The 20,084-nt window shown below is 55.8% G+C and overlaps 1 protein-coding gene across 1 annotated transcript in view; it reads left to right on the forward strand.

The window, feature by feature from the left end:
- DNAH9 (dynein axonemal heavy chain 9) overlaps positions 1 to 20,084 on the forward strand; it is a 243,779-nt gene that overhangs the window by 146,695 nt on the left and 77,000 nt on the right. Inside the window, exons 52-55 of the mRNA XM_054394050.1 lie at positions 4,509 to 4,697; positions 6,177 to 6,412; positions 6,952 to 7,074; positions 8,385 to 8,589. Coding sequence (XP_054250025.1) covers positions 4,509 to 4,697; positions 6,177 to 6,412; positions 6,952 to 7,074; positions 8,385 to 8,589 — 753 coding nt within the window. The remainder of the gene's footprint in view (positions 1 to 4,508; positions 4,698 to 6,176; positions 6,413 to 6,951; positions 7,075 to 8,384; positions 8,590 to 20,084) is intronic.

Below are 20,084 nucleotides of genomic sequence, written 5' to 3' on the forward strand. Positions count from 1 at the left end.
TGAAGGCTTCCAGAACCTTTAATTAAGACAGCAAAGGCAGCTTTTTTCTTCTCAAAGAGCCATTTGTGTTTCTGGGGAGATTCTGCTGGGTGTTTTCCTGTCTCTTTCCATTGCTTAACAAAGCCCTGCTCAGTGTGAGATGTGGAGGTCAGGTGTGGCTCACCTAGGAGTCAGAAAATAACAAAACACAAACTACAGAAAGAAAATGTTTCCTGGAAGGAAACAGAGAAATGATGATTTCAGCTCTGCTGCTAGGACCCTGCCTTGTGTCTGTGTGCTTCACACCCAGCACAGCTTCAGCTCCCCTCCATTAGCAGCACCCAACCAGCAGAGCAGGAGCTCCACACAGCCAGGGCATGAGGTCCAAAAAGTCCCAGTGCAGGGTCCTGCAGCTGGGTCAGGCCAACCCCAGGCACAAATCCAGGCTGGGTGCAGAGGAGGTTGAGAGCAGCCCTGAAGAAAGAGGCTTGGGGGTGTTGGGTGCTGAGCAGCTCCCCAGGAGCCAGCAGTGCCCTCCTGCAGCCCAGCAGGAGCTGTGTGCTGGGCTGCAGCCAGAGGAGTGTGGGCAGCAGGGCAGGAGAGGAGATTCTGCCCCTGGGCTCTGCTCTACTCAGACCTCACCTCCAATCCTGCCTCCAGTTCTGCTGTCCCCAGCAGGAGGAGGACACAGAGCTGCTGGAGAGAGTGCAGAGGAGGCCACAAAGATGAGCCAAGGGCTGGAGCACCAACCCTGGAGCACCAGGCTAAGGGAGCTGGGGGTGTTCAGCATGGAGAAGAGACTCCAGGGGGACCTCAGAGCTGCCTGCCAGGACCTGAAGGGATCCTGCAGGAAGGCTTCAGAGAGACTTCCTGAGAGTGTCTGAGACAGGCCAAGGGGGAATGGTTTGAAGCTGAGGCAGAGCAGGGTTAGAGTGGAGCTGAGGAAGAACTTCTTCAGTAGGAGGCTGGTGAGAGTCTGGCACAGGTTTAGAAACCATGGACTCACAGAATGGGTTGAGTTGGAAGGGGCCTCAAAGCTCATCCAGTCCCAACCCTCTGCCATGGGCAGGGACACCTCCCACCAGCACAGCTTGCTCAAGGCCTCATCCAGCCTGGCCTTCAACACCTCCAGGCAAGGGACAGCCACAGCCTCCCTGGGCAACCTGTGCCAGTCTCTCCCCACCCTCACTGCCAACAATTTCTTCCTCATCTCCACTCTCAATCTCCCCTCTCCCAGCTCAAAGCCATTGTCCCTCATCCTGGCACTCCCAGCCCTTGTCCAAAGTCCCTCCCCAGCTCTCCTGGAGCCCTTCAGCTACTGGAAGGCTGCTCAGAGCTCTCCCTGGAGCCTTCTCTTCTCCAGGCTGAACAGCCCCAACTCTCCCAGCCTGGCCACACAGCAGAGCTTCTCCAGCCCTCTGATCCCTTTCCAGCAGCTCCAGGTCCTTCCTGTGCTGGGGACACCACAATTCCTTGCAGTGCCAATGCTATCATCTCCTACCCCAGCACATGTTTTCCCCAAGGCTGAAGCTTCCTCTCCTTTCATCAGGGGAGAAACAGCAGAGCCAGGGGGAAGGAAATCTTCATCCTGCATCTAAGCTCATACCAAACTGAGACATCACAGGAGTGGCACAGTGCTGAGCAAGAGGAGTGCTGGGCAATGCCCTGGATTCTGCTAGACAAAGCTGTGAGGTTTTTATTGATCTCTAGCTGGTAAACATCCTCTGCCACACTGTTCTGGCTGGATGATAGCTGCTAAGAGATAAGAGGCTGAGGGCTTGGAAAGGCAGAGTCAGCCCTGGGCTTTTGTACAGCAGAGCAGGGTGCAGTGGAGTTGTTTGCATCCTGCTTGTGTCTGTGGCTTGCTGGGAGATGAATTCACACACAGACAGACACAAGACACCACTGAGGGGCTCCTGGTGCAGCAAACAATCCACAGCTTCAGAGAGGGAAGCAAACAAGGAGGAAAACTGAGCTGTGTCCCATTCAGTGGCTGCTGCTGCCAGGTCTCCAAATGCAAAGCTCTGGAAGGAGATCTGAGCAGTGCTGGGAGCCCCCCTGGTGCTGCAGTAGGCTGTGAAGTCCTCTGCCTGCCAGCCCTGCTAACCCTGCCCAGCTCTGCCAGGAAAACACTGGCAAAGAGGGCAAGACACGGCAGCCCCCAGGCACTGTGTGAGCCCTGGACAGTGCTTCCTGCAGAGGGCCTCCATGGCTCCTGAGAGGGACTGAAGTGTAGACCATGGGACTGTCACCTCCAGTGTCCAGCCTGGGACTTGGAGTGGGGAGGAGCTCCATCTCCTGCTGCCACATGGAGGGCTCCAACTTCCCACCTGCACAGCAAACACATAGCACAGAGAGCTGCAGACATGAGCTGTTCTGCTCCTGCAGGTAGAGAATCATAGAACTGTTGGAGCTGGAGAACCCTCTGAGATCATCCAGCCCAGCATCAACCCATCCCCCCCATGGCCACCAAACCATGGCCCCAAGTGCCATGGCCAGCCCTTGCTGGAACACCTGCAGCCATGGGGACTCCACCACCTCCCTGGGCAGCCTCTGCCAATCCCTGTAGCAAAGAAATTTTTCCTCCTCTCCAACCTAAGCCTTCCCTGGCACAATTTCAGGCCACTTCCTCTCCTTCTATAACCTGATGCTAGGGAGCAGAGCCCAACCCCCACCTGGCTCCAGCCTCCTCTCAGGGAGCTGTAGAGAGCAATGAGGTCTCCCTCAGCCTCCTCTTCTCCACACTAAACACCCCCAGCTCCCTCAGCTGCTCCTCCCCAGCCCTGTTCTCCAGACCCTTCCCAGCTTTGTTGCCCTTCTCTGGACCTGCTCCAGCCCTCAAGACTTTCTTGGGGTGGGAGATCAGAAGCAAGATAGAAGCTCTGTGTCAGAAGATGCTTAAACCTCCTGCTGTGGGAAGCTGGGAGATGATGCCAGCAACTGTGCCCAGGAGCTCATGTCTAGAGTCTCCCCAGGGCACCTGCTAAAGGCTGCTGGTGCCAAAGGAGGAGGAACATTAGACACAGTCCTGCACAACGTCCTTGTGTCTAAACTGGACAGGCATGGATTTGGTGGAAGGACCACTTGGTGGGGCAGGAATTAGCTGGCTGGTGACTCTCAGACTGTGGTGGTGCACAGCATGACCTCCAGGTGGAGACCAGGACTGAGTGGTGCTCCTCAGGGACTGGGACTGCTGCTGCTTAACATCTCTGTTGTGGAAGGGACAGTGGGAATAAAGCACCCTCAGGAGGTTTGACAACAACACTGAGCTGTGTGCTGAGGTCAACAGGCTGGAGGGAAGTGATGCCAGAGAGACCTGGTTGGACTTGAGAGGTGGCACTGTGTGAACCTCAGGAGGCTCAACAAGGGCACCTGCAAGGTCCTGCACCTGGGACAGGGCAACCCCTGGTACCAATCCAGGTTGGGACTAAAGGCCTGGAGAGCAGCCTTAAGGAGGAGGACTTGGGGGTGCTGGGGGTTCAGAGCTGGAGATGAGCCAGCACTGAGCACTGCCAGCCCAGCCCCAGCCTGGCCTGGGCTCAGCCTCAGCAGTGTGGGCAGCAGGGGCAGGGAGGGGATTCTGCCCCTCTGCTGTGCTCTGCTCACACCCCCCCTGTAGTGCTGGGGCAGCTCTGGAGCCCTCAGCACAGACAGGGACCTGGTGGAGCAGGGCCAGAGGAGGTCACAGCAATGCTGGCAGGGCTGGAAGCCCTCTGCTGGGAGCCAGGCTGAGAGAGTTGGGCTTGGGCAGCCTGCAGAGGAGAAGGCTCCAGGGAGACCTTCTGGTGGCCTTGCAGTGCTTCAAGGCTGATCAGAGAGCTGGGTCAGAGTTTTGAGCAGGGCCTGTGGTGACAGGACAAGGGGGGAGGATTTGGAACTCAGAGAGAAGGGAGAAATGTTTGCCCCTGAGGATGGGGAGAGCCTGTCCCAGGCTGGCCAGAGAGGTGGGAGCTGCCCCATGGCTGGCACCAGTGCAGGTCAGGTTGTTTGGGGCTGTGAGCAACCTGCTGTGGTTGGGGATGTCCCTGCTGGCTGCAGGGGTTGGGCTGGAGGAGCTTTGAAGGTCCCTTCCCACTCAATCTGTCTGTGATGCTATTTAACACCCAGCAGTGGCCTGGGAGCAGGAGGTGATGCAGCATTTGCAACATCCCTGATGCAAAAGGTTTTGAAAAGAGAAAGGTGCAGAGGAGCTTTGAATGCCAGGCTGAGCAGGATTCCTTGGCTCCTGTGAGGGATGGGCTGAAGAATAAAACCTGAAAGTGCTATCTGGTACTGGTGACAGAGGCCTGGGAGCAGAGGACACCTGTACATGGCAGGGATGTTTGTAGAGCATCTTCCCTGCAGGAGAGTGAGTGTGCACTGACCTGGACATTGGGCAGTGCCCATCCATGAGGCCCACCCCATGAGGCCACCTGCCTGGGGTTGAGCTCTGGCTTGTGAGCCAGCAGCATTCCTGTGCCTGGGCACTCCTGAGGGAAGAGCTGCTCCAGGAGCCACTGGCATGACCTGTGTGACTTGGGCAATTCTAGGTCGGGGGCCTTGCCTCTGAGAAGGTCAGATGGGCTGAGGCTGTGCAGGACTTCCAGCAGCAGCAGAGCACCTTGTGTGGAGATCTCCTGCTGGTTACAGCCTTTGTCTCCTACCTGGGCTACTTCACCAAGAAATATCGCCAGGACCTGCTGGAGGGCAGCTGGAAGCCCTATTTGCAGCAGCTCCAGGTAAGCCTTGCTTGCTCTGAGCACCTTTTCTTACTGCTCTTCATGCAGCCAAACCTTCTGATGGCCAGAGGGGGAACCGCAGAGGAGTGACACCTCAGTGTTCCCACCCAGCTGCATTCAGGGGCAGGGCATAGCTCCAGCTGGTTGATTTCTCTCTGGGGAAGGTGTTGTGATGTCCTTGCTCCATGCATTGTTCCCTGATTCCTCCATGCACAGAGGGAGGATCCTGATGCAGAGCCCCAAACATGGAGCCCCTGCTGTGCAGTTTGCACCAGGCCTTGGGGCTGACATAGGAGGGACATAGATTCATAGGATGGTTTGGGTTGGAAGGGACCTTCAAGAGCATCCAGTTCCAACCCCCTGCCATGGGCAGGGACACCTCCCACCAGCACAGCTTGCTCAAGGCCTCATCCAAGCCTGGCCTTGAACACCTCCAGGGAGGGGACAGCCACAGCCTCCCTGGGCAACCTGTGCCAGTCTCTCCCCACCCTCACTGAAAAGAATTTCCTCCTCCTCTCCACTCTCAATCTCCCCTCTCTCAGCTCAAAGCCATTGTCCCTCATCCTGGCACTCCCAGCCCTTGTTCAAAGTCCCTCCCCAGCTCTGCTGGAGGCCTTTCAGGTACTGGAAGGCTGCTCTGAGGTCTCCCTGGAGCCTTCTCTTCTGCAGGCTGAACAGTGTGGAGAAGGAAATGCTGGGAGCAGGCAGAGCTCACTGCTGGCTCTGTAATAGGCTTGGAAGACCTCCAGATGGTTCTTGATGCCTGACACAAGCTCTGTCCATGCTGGCTGTGCCTCTCAGCTGGCTTTAGCTGTGTCTTGCTGTTTGGAGCAGATGGAGACTGTCATGCTACAAACTTCTTTAATGTTTCTTTAATTGGTAACAGGCCCTCTCCTCCATCAGCAAACACAAGTGCTGCTCTCCTGCTGGACTGCTCTCCCTCAGATTCAAACCATCTCCCCTTGTCCTGTTTCTAGACACCTTCAGGAAAAGTCTCTCTGGAGCCTTCCTGTAGGATCCCTCCATGTACTGGAAGGCAGCTTTAGGGTCCCCCTGGAGCCTTCTCTTGTTCAGGCTGAACACCTCCAGCTCCCTCAGCCTGGCCTCACAGCAGAGGTGCTGCAGTCAGGAGACAGGACAAGGGGGGAGGGTTTGAAACTCAGAGAGGGAGATTGAGCGTGGAGAGAAGGGAGAAATGTTTGGCCCTGAGGGTGGGGAGAGCCTGTCCCAGGCTGGCCAGAGAGGTGGGAGCTGCCCCATGGCTGGCACCAGTGCAGGTCAGGTTGGGGATGTCCCTGCTGGCTGCAGTGTTGGACTGGAGGAGCTTTGCAGGTCCCTTCCCCCTCAACCCATCCCATGATCTGATAGATAAGCTCTTACCTGCCCTCTCCTGCAGTGCTTTCCCTGCTCAGCTCTGGAACGGGGTCACCCTCAGTGCTTTCTGCCACACCCTTGGCAGAGTCTCTCCTTCCCTCCCAGGTGCCCATCCCCATAACGCCGCGGCTGGACCCTGTGGTGATGCTGGCAGACGATGCGGAGGTGGCAGGCTGGCAGAACCAGGGCCTGCCCGCGGACCGCATGTCCACCGAGAACGCCTCCATCCTGCGCAGCTGCGAGCGCTGGCCCCTGCTGGTGGACCCTCAGCTGCAGGGCAGCAGCTGGATCAAAGCCAGGCACGGGCAGGAGCTGAGAGTCATCCGGATCGGGCAGAAGGGGTAAACATCAGCTCAGCATGGGGGGCTGGAGAGGGTCCAGAGCAGCTGAGGGAGCTGGGGAAGGGTCGCGAGAGCAGGGCTGGGGAGGAGCAGCTGAAGGAGCTGGAGGTGTTTGGTGTGGAGAAGAGGAGGCTGAGGGGAGACCTCATTGCTCTCTACAGCCCCTGAGAGGAGGCTGGAGCCAGGTGGGGGTTGGGCTCTGCTCCCTAGCATCAGGTTATAGGAGAGGAAATGTCCTGAAATTGTGCTGGGGAGGGTTAGGTTGGAGATGAAGAAAAACTTCTTTGGTGCAAGAGTGGTCAGGGATTGGCAGAGGCTGCCCAGGGAGGTGGTGGAGTCCCCATGCCTGGAGATGTTCTGGAAAGGTGTGGCCATGGCACTTGTGGCCATGGTTTGGTGGCCATGGTGGTGCTGGCTTGCTGGTGGTGTTGATTCAACACTCTTACAGGGCTTTTCCAACCCAAAGCATTCTATGAATCTATGAATCCTCCTTGCTGCCAAGCAGCAGCTCCAGCTGACACCAGTGCTGTGTCCCACAGGTATCTGGACACACTGGAAGCAGCCCTGGCTGCAGGGGATCTGGTTTTGGTTGAAAACCTGGAGGAGTCAGTGGACCCAGTGCTGGGACCCTTACTGGGGAGAGAAACCATCAAGAAAGGAAGGTGAGACTGGGGAAGGTTCAGTGCCTGTGTGAATGTTCTGTGTGCCTTTGGGCTTTCTGCTGCCCACCTCACAGCCTGGGTGCTCATCTTCAGCACCACTACCATCCTGCCCTCCCCAGCTGGGCACTGCAAACCAGCAGAGGAAATTCAGTCAGGATGGCTTTGAAATGAACCCAGCTGGTTCCTTTTGTTGGACAGTGCCACTCAAACCTCATGTGAGAGAGAGGCCTGGAATCCTCCTTCTCTGCAGTGACCTTGGTGGTGCTAATTGGCTGCCCTGACACTGAATTGTGACCAAAATAGCTCTTGCTGTGGGGAAGGAAAAGTAGCCCTGGCTGGCAGCAAAGGCTGCGCACCGCTCGGGAGTGCAGCTGCAGGTGTCTGTGTGAAGGGGATCCCTGTTCCTTAATGAGGTCAAACTCTTCATGGCAGCTGTTGGTCACCCTCCAGCCAGGGGGAAGCCAGCAGGAGGGGCAGAAGGGAGTTCACTTTCTCCTTCTTTGTGTGAAAAATAAGCACATTTTTAGTGCCTGCTCAAAGAACAGCAACAAACCAAACCTCACTGGATTGTGCTCCTGTGGCAAGCTGCAGGGATGGCTTCTGTGAGAAGCTGCTAGAAGCTTCTCTGACCCATGCAACCAGTGCCAGCTGGCTCCAAGATGGACCTGCTCCTGACCAAGGCCATCAGTGGTGGTGGTAGCACCTCTGGGATAAGACATTTAAGAAGGAGGGAAATCAGCTGGAAGAGAGGAGTGAGAACATGTGAGAGAAGCAGCTCAGCAGGCACCAAGGTCAGTCAAGAGGGAAGAGGAGGAGGTGCTCCAGGTGCTAGAGCAGACATCCCCCTGCAGCCTGAGGTGAGGACTATGGTGAGGGAGATCCTGCAAGCCCAAGAAGGTTAGTGTGAAGCAGATGCCCAGCAAGGTCCCTACTCTGCAGAAGGTGGATGCCCAAAGAAGGCTGAAAGCCCATAGGAAGTCCATGCTGGACCAAGCTTCTGGCAGGACTTGAGACCTTCCTGGGGCCCCATGATGGAGCAGGCTGCTCCTGAGGGACTGCACCCTGTGGAAGAACCCACACTGAGCAGTTCGTGAAGAACTGCAGCCTGTGGGAAAAACTCATGGAGAAGCTCCTGGAGGGCTGCCTCCTGTGGAAGGGACTTCATGCTGGAGCAGGGGAAGAGTGTGAGAAGTCCTCCTCCTGTGCAGGACCTAGGAAGTGTTTGGTGCTGCTGAGCTCAGCCCCATTTTGCCTTGGCTTTAACATCCTGGGAGAGCCACAGCCTGATGCTGCTTTTGCCCTGCTTGCAGGTACATCAGGATTGGGGACAAGGAGTGTGACTTCCACCCTTCCTTCCGCCTCATCCTGCACACCAAGCTGGCAAACCCCCACTTCCCCCCCGAGCTGCAGGCTCAGTGCACCCTGATCAACTTCACCGTCACGAGGGATGGGCTGGAGGAGCAGCTGCTGGCCACTGTTGTCAGCATGGAGAGGCCTGACCTGGAGGAGCTGAAGGTCAGCAGCTGGGAGCTCAAGTTGGGAACGAGGAGGAACCACAACAATAACAGCAACAGCCAGGCTGGGGTGGTCATCAATAATCAGCATTATGGCAGTGCCAATGTTAATGGTGTCTCAGGTGCCCAGTGGCAGAGATCACAGCACTGTAGCATGCCAGGGTGGAGGGGAGCTCAAGGATCCCCTGCTCATACCTCTCCTGGCAAAAGCTGCACCAGTCCAGACAAGTCCAGGCAGGGCAAACTGCCCTGCTCCCTGTCCAGCTGAACATTACAAGTGACCAGTGCTGGGGACTCCACCACTGGCCTGGGGAGAAGATTCCAATGGCTGAATGTTCTCATTGTCAAAAGTGTTGCTCTTGTGCCCAGCTGGACTCTCCCCAGAGGCTGCTTGTCTCTATCACCCTCTGACTATCCCACAGGACTCCTTGTGAAAAGAGAGTCTCCATCTTCTTGGTAGCCACCCTGGAGCATGATCAGAGAATGGTTTGGCTTGGAAGGGGCCTTTAAATGTCATCCAGTCCAATGTCCCTGCAGTGAACAGGACAGACTCCAAAGCCTCTCTGGGCAGCCTGCTCCTCTGGACCCTCTCCAGCAGGTCCATGTCCTTCTTGTGCTTGGGGCCCCCATATCTGGGCACAGCCTTGCAGGTGAGGTCTCCCCAGAGCAGAGCAGAGGGGCAGGATCCTCTCTCTCCAGCTCTGGCCACACTGCTTTGGGTGCAGCCCAGGCTGCCCTTGGCCTTCTGTGCTGCCAGTGCCCATTGCTGGCTCCTGCCCAGCTCCTCCCCCACCAGCACCCCCAAGGCCTTCTCTGCAGGGCTTCTGTCAGTCTCATCACCCCCAGCCTGGACTGGTACTGAGGATTGACCTGGGTGCAGGAGCACTCTGCTGGGGCTGTGAGGGCACTGTGAGCTCAGCACTGGGCTGCAGACACTACTAAGAGCCACTTTGCTTTGGTGCTTTGTGCTGAGGGTGGGTGGGGGGTGCCCACAACTAGCACAGTGAGGTCATTAACTGCTGCTGTGTCAAGGACTGTCCCTCTTAGCCTCAGCAGCACCACTGGTAGTGGTTACTGGCACAGGAAGAAAGACAAATTCAACCCTGTGTGCAGTCAGGAAATGGATAATTAGGCTCTGAAAATGAGCAACTGCAAATGGGCAACACTGCCCTCTTGTGCTGTACAAGAGCTGCCTGGGAGGAGGAGTGGAAATGATGGGAAAGAGAGATGGCATCTTCTGAGGTCCCTGCTTCCTCAGGAGTCTGCTGTGCAGGAAGGAGGTTGTGCAGAGCACAGGGAAATAGTCTGAGTGATGGGACAGGAGCTGGTGAGGGCACACCTTCAATCCTGAGCTTGGTTTTGAGCCCCTCACTCCAAGAAGGACACTGAGGGGCTGAAGGAGGTCCAGAGAAGGGCAACAAAGCTGGGGAAGGGTCTGGAGAACAGGGCTGGGGAGGAGCAGCTGAGGGAGCTGGGGGTGTTCAGCGTGGAGAAGAGGAGGCTGAGGAAGACCTCATTGCTCTCTACAGTTCCCTGAGAGGAGGTTGGAGCCAGGTCAGGGTTGGTCTCTTCTCCCTAGTCTTAGGTGATAGAAGGAGAGGAAATTACCTCAAGTTGCCCCAGGGAAGCTTTAGGTTGGCCAATTTCTTCCCCAGAATTGTTGTGTAGGCCTGGCCCAGGCTGCCCAGGGCAGTGGTGGAGTCCCCATCCCTGGAGGGGTTTTGAAGCCCTGTAGGTGCTGAAGGCCAGGGTTTAAGGGTGCCCTGGCAGTGCTGGGTTAAGGCTTGGACTGGATGGTCTGGAAGTTTTCTTCCAATTAATATGATTTTATGATTCCAATTCCATGCCTGGGTACTACCAATGCCAGCACTGGGGAGGCTAAGGAGCTGTGAGCTTCTTCAGAAGGCACTAAGCAGCTGCAGGTTGCCCTGGCATGTGATTTTCTTTCTCTCTAAGAATGTTTCAGATCTTCCTCATCACAGCAAGATAACACAGAGCCCTCTCTTTCTGCTCTCCATCTCATCTGCTTCCCTCCTGCTACAGTCCTGCTGCCCCAGCAGGCATCAGGAAGGAGGAAAGCAGCCTGGTGTTGAAGATGTTCTGCTGGATGAGGAACCACTGGGGGCCAAAAAAATCTCTTCCCTGCTGAGGAAAAAAGCTTAGCCATGGTGAGGGGGCAGTGGCTGGGGCTGCACTGACCTCTGCAGATGGCTGCTGGCCAGGGGCTCAGAACCTTCTTTTGCCTATCCTCCATTTACTGATGTGGAAAAAAAGCCACTCAGGCTGTGTCTGAGAGCTAGGGAGAGCTCCTTGAAGACACAGATTTGAACCTTTGGATCCCCCAAAGGAGAGGTCACTTTCTGGATGTGTTTTAATGCCCACTTTGAAGCCTGGAAGAAAAGGGACAGGAGTTTGGTGCTGGGGAAGGGATTGTGGACAGGGGGAGGTGACTCCTGTGTGCTGCACAACTCTGACTGAGGTCAGCATCTTGCTATGGGCAGCGATGAAGCTCTCCTTATGCATGGAGCCCAGAGTTAATGGTGATAACCTCCTCACAGCTCACCAAACAGCTCTCACCAACCCAGTGCTGGTGACACCAGCAGTTGGTTAAATGCTCTCTCAGCACAGCTTCCTTCCATAACCCTTTCCTTCTTTGGTTCCCAGTTTCTGTTCCTTCTTTGGAGCTATCTCATCTCATCTGATCCACAGGATTGTGCTCCTCTTCCAACGGGTGCTCAGAACCTCAGAGCACAATTAGCACTCTGCCATGTGTGGGTTCTACAGACAGATCAATATGCCCAGAAGAGCTGCCCTGGCTTGGAATTCAAGCCAGGCTAAACCAGGTCAAGGCAGCAGTGCCCTGGCTGGGAGCCAGTCACAGCTAGCAGAAGCTGAAACCAGGTTAGGCCAAGGCAAGCAAAGCCAAGTCCTGAGACCTTCCCTTTGGGGTCAGAACAAACCCTCTGGCCTTTCATTATTCTCATTTGCAGCTTCCTTTTGAGGGGTAACTGTGGTCCATGTGCTGGTGGCAGTGCCTGTGGTCCAATTATCTCCAGCCTTCACCAGGCTTCACTGTGCAGACAGAGGCTGCCCAGGGAGGTGGTGGAGTCCCCATGCCTGGAGGTGTTCCAGAAAGGTGTGGCCATGGCACTTGTGGCCATGGTTTGATGGCCATGGTGGGGCTGGGTTGGTGTTGGACTGGATGATCTCAGAGGGCTTTGCCAACCCAAACCACTCTGTGATTCTATGGCTGGAGTGTCTCAAATGGCACTTGCCTCAAATTTGTTGCTTGGTGCTGAGGACAACCTTAAGAAGAACATTTTGGAACTGTTGAAGTGAGTCCAGAGGAGGCACAAAGCTGATCCAAGGGCTGGAGCAGCTCTGCTGTGAGGCCAGGCTGAGGGAGCTGGGGGTGTTCAGTCTGGAGAGAAGGATCCAGGGGGACCTTAGAGCTGCCTGCCAGGACCTGAAGGGATCCTGCAGGAAGGCTGCAGAGAGACTTTTGCTGAAGGTGTCTGGAGACAGGCTAAGGAAGAATGGTTTGAAGCTGAGGCAGAGCAGGGTTAGACTGGAGCTGAGGAAGAAGTTCTTCAATAGCAGGATGGTGAGACTCTGGCACAGGTTGCCCAGGGAAGCTGTGGATGTCCCCTCCCTGGAGGTGTTCAAGGCCAGGCTGGATGAGGCCTTGAGCAAGCTGGGCTGGTGGGAGGTGTCCCTGCCCATGGCAGGAGGTTGGAACTGGATGCTCTTGAAGGTCCTTTCCAACCCAAACCATTCCATGAATCTATGGCTTGGGCATCCCAAGCTACAGGTGGATACAGCATGGGGCAGGGTCCTGCCCTGCTGGTTGAGAGGCTGAAGTGTGTGTGGAAGTCCCTGCAGACTGAGGCTGTGATGGACAGCACTGAGGTTCTCCTGGGACAAAGGTGCCCTGCAGGAGTGGACAGAAAATATAACAACGATTTTTTTCTTCCCCTCTGTTTCATGATGTTAAATAATGGAATAAAAGCAGCAGAAAGGGCAAGGAGAGGAAGGGCACTGCTCTGGCTGAGCTAGGAAGGGCTTGAGGGGTTGGGAATGAATCCTGCAAAATCAGGCTGCAGCTCTGGTGAACTTTGGTGTAGAATTTTGATCCCTGGAGATGTTCAAAACCATGCAGATTTGGTACTCTCAGACATGGTCTTAGAGGTCTTTTCCACCCTACTTGATTCTATAACTCTGATATTCTTTTCATGGAAGAAAACATTGGAGCTCCAGAGTGAGCTGTCTCCCAGCAGCAGCTCTGAGCTGTCTCAGCTGTCAAATACCAGAAATGAGTTCCACTGTCAAACACTCACAGATCACAGACTGCATTGGGCTGGAGTGGAACCTCCAAGGGCATCTTGTCCAACCCTCAGCAGGCAGCAGGGACACCTCCAGCAGGCTGCCCAGGGACACAGCAAGGCTGAGCTTGAATGTCTCCAGGATGAGGCTTCAACCACCTCCCTGGATAACCCATTCCAGTGTCTCTCCATCCTCACTGTGCAGAACTTCCTCCTGGTGTCCAACCTAACTCTGCCCTAAATCTTCCCAGCATTGCTGTGGCCTCCTCTGGCCCTGCTCCACCAGGTCCCTGTCTGTGCTGAGGGCTCCAGAGCTGCCCCAGCACTGCAGGGGGGGTCTGAGCAGAGCACAGCAGAGGGGCAGAATCCCCTCCCTGCCCCTGCTGCCCACACTGCTGAGGATCAACCCGGGCCAGGCTGGGGCTGGGCTGGCAGTGCTCAGTTGGCATTTTCACCATGTGGTCCTCACTGCTGGTGTCACTGGTGCTGGTGGGTAGAGCCATGTGCAGAGGTTACCCAGAGGGCAAGAAGCAGCAAGGACATTCAGGCTGCCTTGAGCACAACAAATGATTACTTCTAAGATGGAGGTTCAGGATATGATGAGGCAGCAATGTGCCCTTGTGGCCAGGAAGGCCACTGGTGTCCTGTGGTGCATGGAGTGTGGCCAGAATGCCAAAGGACGTTCTCCTGCCTCACTACTCTGCCACAGTGAGGCCACATCTGGAGTGAAGGGTCCAGTTCTGGGCTCCCCAGTTCCAGAGGGACAGGGAACTGCTGGAGAGAGTCCAGGGGAGGCTGCAAAGCTGCTGAGGGGCCTGGAGCAGCTCTGTGAGGAGCAAAGGCTGAGAGCCCTGGGGCTGAGAGCCTGCAGAAGAGCAGCCCCAGAGGGCATCTCAGCAATGCTCAGCAAGAGCTAAAGGAGCTGTGGAGGGCAAGAGGCTGGGGCCAGACTCTGCTCAGTGGTGCCCAGGGACAGCACAAGGGGCAGGGGGCACAAAGTGGAACCCAGGAGGTTGTATCTGAGCAGGAAGAGAAAGTTGTTTGTTGTGAGGGTGCTGGAGGCCTGGAGCAGTCTGCCCAGAGAGGTTGTGGAGTCTCCTTGTGTGGAGACTTTCAAGACACATCTGGCTGATCCCCAGAGGTCCCTTCCAGCCCCACCATGCTGTGATGCTATGAGAAGTTGGACCAAGGTCTTTTCGTGCTGCTTCATTTCCAACATTTTGATACATTCCTAATGAAGGGGCTCAGCTCTCCTGGTACCTCCTGTGCTGTTCAAGGCTCCTCTGAGCTGATGGCTTGTTGGCTGTGCAGCCATCTGTGCTGATTTGAGCTCTGGCTGGAGTTTAGGAGCTCAAATGAGAACAGATTGAGGTTCCTCCCCTCTCCCTTTTTCCCAGGAAGGTAGAGAGGGAGGAAAGAAATAAAGGGGTAGGGGAGAGGAGAAGTAAATGCATGAAAGAAATTGGAACTGGTTTGGAAGTAGAAGAGGTAAACTTTTTTACAAACAAAATATATATATATGTGTGTGTATATATATCTAGCAGTAACAGGGAGGAGTCACAAAGGGAAAGAGTGAGGGTAAATGGGAAAATAGACAAACCCAAGCCTGGGTGGCCTTGTGTGTGTTCCCTCCATGTCCTTGTGTGTGTTCCCCTCCATGCCCTTCTGTGTGTTCCTCCATGCCCTTTTGTGTGTTCCTCCATGCCCTTGTGTGTGTTCCCCTCCATGCCCTTGTGTGTGTTCCTCCATGCCCTTGTGTGTGTTCCCCTCCATGCCCTTCTGTGTGTTCCTCCATGCCCTTGTGTGTGTTCCCCTCCATGCCCTTTTGTGTGTTCCTCCATGCCCTTGTGTGTGTTCCTCCATGACCTTGTGTGTGTTCCTCCATGCCCTTTTGTGTGTTCCTCCATGCCCTTGTGTGTGTTCCCTCCATGCCCTTGTGTGTGTTCCTTCCATGCCCTTGTGTGTGTTCCTCCATGCCCTTGTGTGTGTTCCCTCCATGCCCTTGTGTGTGTTCCTTCCATGCCCTTGTGTGTGTTCCTCCATGCCCTTGTGTGTGTTCCTCCATGCCCTTGTGTGTGTTCCCCTCCATGCCCTTGTGTGTGTTCCTCCATGCCCTTGTGTGTGTTCCCCTCCATGCCCTTTTGTGTGTTCCTCCATGCCCTTGTGTGTGTTCCCTCCATGCCCTTTTGTGTGTGTTCCCTCCATGCCCTTGTGTGTGTTCCTCCATGCCCTTGTGTGTGTTCCCCTCCATGCCCTTGTGTGTGTTCCCCTCCATGCCCTTGTGTGTGTTCCCCTCCATGCCCTTGTGTGTGTTCCTCCATGCCCTTGTGTGTGTTCCCCTCCATGCCCTTGTGTGTGTTCCCTCCATGCCCTTGTGTGTGTTCCCCTCCATGCCCGTGTGTGTGTTCCCTCCATGCCCTTGTGTGTGTTCCCTCCATGCCCTTGTGTGTGTTCCTCCATGCCCTTGTGTGTGTTCCCTCCATGCCCTTGTGTGTGTTCCTCCATGCCCTTGTGTGTGTTCCCTCCATGCCCTTGTGTGTGTTCCTCCATGCCCTTGTGTGTGTTCCTCCATGCCCTTGTGTGTGTTCCCCTCCATGCCCTTGTGTGTGTTCCCTCCATGTCCTTGTGTGTCTTCCCCTCCATGCCCTTGTGTGTGTTCCCTCCATGTCCTTGTGTGTCTTCCCCTCCATGCCCTTGTGTGTGTTCCCCTCCATGCCCTTGTGTGTGTTCCTCCATGCCCTGTGTGTGTCCTCATGCCTGTGTGTGTTCCCCTCCATGCCCTTGTGTGTGTTCCCTCCATGCCCTTGTGTGTGTTCCCCTCCATGCCCTTGTGTGTGTTCCTCCATGCCCTTGTGTGTGTTCCCTCCATGCCCTTGTGTGTGTTCCTCCATGCCCTTGTGTGTGTTCCTCCATGCCCTTGTGTGTTCCTCCATGCCCTTGTGTGTGTTCCCCTCCATGCCCTTGTGTGTGTTCCCTCCATGCCCTTGTGTGTGTTCCCCTCCATGCCCTTGTGTGTGTTCCTCCATGCCCTTGTGTGTGTTCCTCCCTGCCCTTGTGTCTGTTCCTCCATGCCCTTGTGTGTGTTCCCTCCATGCCCTTGTGTGTGTTCCCCTCCATGCCCTTGTGTGTGTTCCCCTCCATGCCCTTGTGTGTGTTCCCCTCCATGCCCTTGTGTGTGTTCCTTCCATGCCCTTGTGTGTGTTCCCTCCATGCCCTTGTGTGTGTTCCTCCATGCCCTTGTGTGTGTTCCCTCCATGCCCTTGTGTGTGTTCCTCCATGCCCTTGTGTGTGTTCCTCCATGCCCTTGTGTGTGTTCCCTCCATGCCCTTGTGTGTGTTCCCTCCATGCCCTTGTGTGTGTTCCCTCCATGCCCTTGTGTGTGTTCCCTCCATGCCCTTGTGTGTGTTCCCCTCCATGCCCTTGTGTGTGTTCCCTCCCTGCCCTTGTGTGTGTTCCCTCCATGCCCTTGTGTGTGTTCCCTCCATGCCCTTGTGTGTGTTCCCCTCCATGCCCTTGTGTGTGTTCCCTCCATGCCCTTGTGTGTGTTCCCCTCCATGCCCTTGTGTGTGTTCCTCCATGCCCTTGTGTGTGTTCCCCTCCATGCCCTTGTGTGTGTTCCCTCCATGCCCTTGTGTGTGTTCCCTCCATGCCCTTGTGTGTGTTCCCTCCATGCCCTTGTGTGTGTTCCTCCATGCCCTTGTGTGTGTTCCTCCATGCCCTTGTGTGTGTTCCCTCCATGCCCTTGTGTGTGTTCCTCCATGCCCTTGTGTGTGTTCCCTCCATGCCCTTGTGTGTGTTCCTCCATGCCCTTGTGTGTGTTCCCCTCCATGCCCTTTTGTGTGTTCCTCCATGCCCTTGTGTGTGTTCCCTCCATGCCCTTTTGTGTGTTCCTCCATGCCCTTGTGTGTGTTCCCCTCCATGTCCTTGTGTGTGTTCCCTCCATGCCCTTGTGTGTGTTCCCTCCATGCCCTTGTGTGTGTTCCTCCATGCCCTTGTGTGTGTTCCCTCCATGCCCTTGTGTGTGTTCCCTCCATGCCCTTGTGTGTGTTCCCTCCATGCCCTTGTGTGTGTTCCCTCCATGCCCTTGTGTGTGTTCCTCCATGCCCTTGTGTGTGTTCCTCCATGCCCTTGTGTGTGTTCCCTCCATGCCCTTGTGTGTGTTCCCCTCCATGCCCTTGTGTGTGTTCCCTCCATGCCCTTGTGTGTGTTCCCTCCATGCCCTTGTGTGTGTTCCCTCCATGCCCTTGTGTGTGTTCCCTCCATGCCCTTGTGTGTGTTCCCCTCCATGCCCTTGTGTGTGTTCCCTCCATGCCCTTGTGTGTGTTCCTCCATGCCCTTGTGTGTGTTCCCTCCATGCCCTTGTGTGTGTTCCCTCCATGCCCTTGTGTGTGTTCCCTCCATGCCCTTGTGTGTGTTCCTCCATGCCCTTGTGTGTGTTCCCCTCCATGCCCTTGTGTGTGTTCCTCCATGCCCTTGTGTGTGTTCCCTCCATGCCCTTGTGTGTGTTCCCTCCATGCCCTTGTGTGTGTTCCCTCCATGCCCTTGTGTGTGTTCCTCCATGCCCTTGTGTGTGTTCCTCCATGCCCTTGTGTGTGTTCCCTCCATGCCCTTGTGTGTGTTCCTCCATGCCCTTGTGTGTGTTCCCTCCATGCCCTTGTGTGTGTTCCCTCCATGCCCTTGTGTGTGTTCCCTCCATGCCCTTGTGTGTGTTCCCTCCATGCCCTTGTGTGTGTTCCCTCCATGCCCTTGTGTGTGTTCCCTCCATGCCCTTGTGTGTGTTCCCCTCCATGCCCTTGTGTGTGTTCCCCTCCATGCCCTTGTGTGTGTTCCCTCCATGTCCTTGTGTGTGTTCCTTCATGCCCTTGTGTGTGTTCCCTCCATGCCCTTGTGTGTGTTCCCTCCATGTCCTTGTGTGTGTTCCCCTCCATGCCCTTGTGTGTGTTCCCCTCCATGCCCTTGTGTGTGTTCCCCTCCATGCCCTTGTGTGTGTTCCCTCCATGCCCTTGTGTGTGTTCCTCCATGCCCTTGTGTGTGTTCCTCCATGCCCTTGTGTGTGTTCCCCTCCATGCCCTTGTGTGTGTTCCCTCCATGCCCTTGTGTGTGTTCCCCTCCATGCCCTTTTGTGTGTTCCTCCATGCCCTTGTGTGTGTTCCCTCCATGCCCTTTTGTGTGTTCCTCCATGCCCTTGTGTGTGTTCCTCCATGCCCTTGTGTGTGTTCCTCCATGCCCTTGTGTGTGTTCCCCTCCATGCCCTTGTGTGTGTTCCCCTCCATGCCCTTGTGTGTGTTCCCCTCCATGCCCTTGTGTGTGTTCCTCCATGCCCTTGTGTGTGTTCCTCCATGCCCTTGTGTGTGTTCCCTCCATGCCCTTGTGTGTGTTCCTCCATGCCCTTGTGTGTGTTCCCTCCATGCCCTTGTGTGTGTTCCCTCCATGCCCTTGTGTGTGTTCCCTCCATGCCCTTGTGTGTGTTCCCTCCATGCCCTTGTGTGTGTTCCTCCATGCCTTGTGTGTTCCTCATGCCCTTGTGTGTGTTCCCTCCATGCCCTTGTGTGTGTTCCCTCCATGCCCTTGTGTGTGTTCCCTCCATGCCCTTGTGTGTGTTCCCTCCATGCCCTTGTGTGTGTTCCCCTCCATGCCCTTGTGTGTGTTCCCTCCATGCCCTTGTGTGTGTTCCTCCATGCCCTTGTGTGTGTTCCCTCCATGCCCTTGTGTGTGTTCCCTCCATGCCCTTGTGTGTGTTCCCTCCATGCCCTTGTGTGTGTTCCTCCATGCCCTTGTGTGTGTTCCCTCCATGCCCTTGTGTGTGTTCCCTCCATGCCCTTGTGTGTGTTCCCTCCATGCCCTTGTGTGTGTTCCCTCCATGCCCTTGTGTGTGTTCCCTCCATGCCCTTGTGTGTGTTCCCCTCCATGCCCTTGTGTGTGTTCCCTCCATGCCCTTGTGTGTGTTCCCTCCATGCCCTTGTGTGTGTTCCTCCATGCCCTTGTGTGTGTTCCCTCCATGCCCTTGTGTGTGTTCCTCCATGCCCTTGTGTGTGTTCCCTCCATGCCCTTGTGTGTGTTCCCTCCATGCCCTTGTGTGTGTTCCCTCCATGCCCTTGTGTGTGTTCCTCCATGCCCTTGTGTGTGTTCCCTCCATGCCCTTGTGTGTGTTCCCTCCATGCCCTTGTGTGTGTTCCCCTCCATGCCCTTGTGTGTGTTCCCTCCATGCCCTTGTGTGTGTTCCCTCCATGCCCTTGTGTGTGTTCCCCTCCATGCCCTTGTGTGTGTTCCTCCATGCCCTTGTGTGTGTTCCTCCATGCCCTTGTGTGTGTTCCCCTCCATGCCCTTGTGTGTGTTCCTCCATGCCCTTGTGTGTGTTCCTCCATGCCCTTGTGTGTGTTCCCTCCATGCCCTTGTGTGTGTTCCTCCATGCCCTTGTGTGTGTTCCCTCCATGCCCTTGTGTGTGTTCCTCCATGCCCTTGTGTGTGTTCCCTCCATGCCCTTGTGTGTGTTCCCTCCATGCCCTTGTGTGTGTTCCCCTCCATGCCCTTGTGTGTGTTCCCTCCATGCCCTTGTGTGTGTTCCTCCATGCCCTTGTGTGTGTTCCCTCCATGCCCTTGTGTGTGTTCCCTCCATGCCCTTGTGTGTGTTCCCCTCCATGCCCTTGTGTGTGTTCCCTCCATGCCCTTGTGTGTGTTCCCTCCATGCCCTTGTGTGTGTTCCTCCATGCCCTTGTGTGTGTTCCTCCATGCCCTTGTGTGTGTTCCCTCCATGCCCTTGTGTGTGTTCCCTCCATGCCCTTGTGTGTGTTCCCTCCATGCCCTTGTGTGTGTTCCCTCCATGCCCTTGTGTGTGTTCCTCCATGCCCTTGTGTGTGTTCCCTCCATGCCCTTGTGTGTGTTCCCTCCATGCCCTTGTGTGTGTTCCCCTCCATGCCCTTGTGTGTGTTCCCTCCATGCCCTTGTGTGTGTTCCCTCCATGCCCTTGTGTGTGTTCCTCCATGCCCTTGTGTGTGTTCCCTCCATGCCCTTGTGTGTGTTCCTCCATGCCCTTGTGTGTGTTCCCTCCATGCCCTTGTGTGTGTTCCCTCCATGCCCTTGTGTGTGTTCCCTCCATGCCCTTGTGTGTGTTCCTCCATGCCCTTGTGTGTGTTCCTCCATGCCCTTGTGTGTGTTCCCTCCATGCCCTTGTGTG

The sequence above is a fragment of the Indicator indicator genome, chromosome 29, assembly GCF_027791375.1.
Source record: "Indicator indicator isolate 239-I01 chromosome 29, UM_Iind_1.1, whole genome shotgun sequence".
NCBI classification, from domain to species: Eukaryota; Metazoa; Chordata; class Aves; order Piciformes; family Indicatoridae; genus Indicator; species Indicator indicator.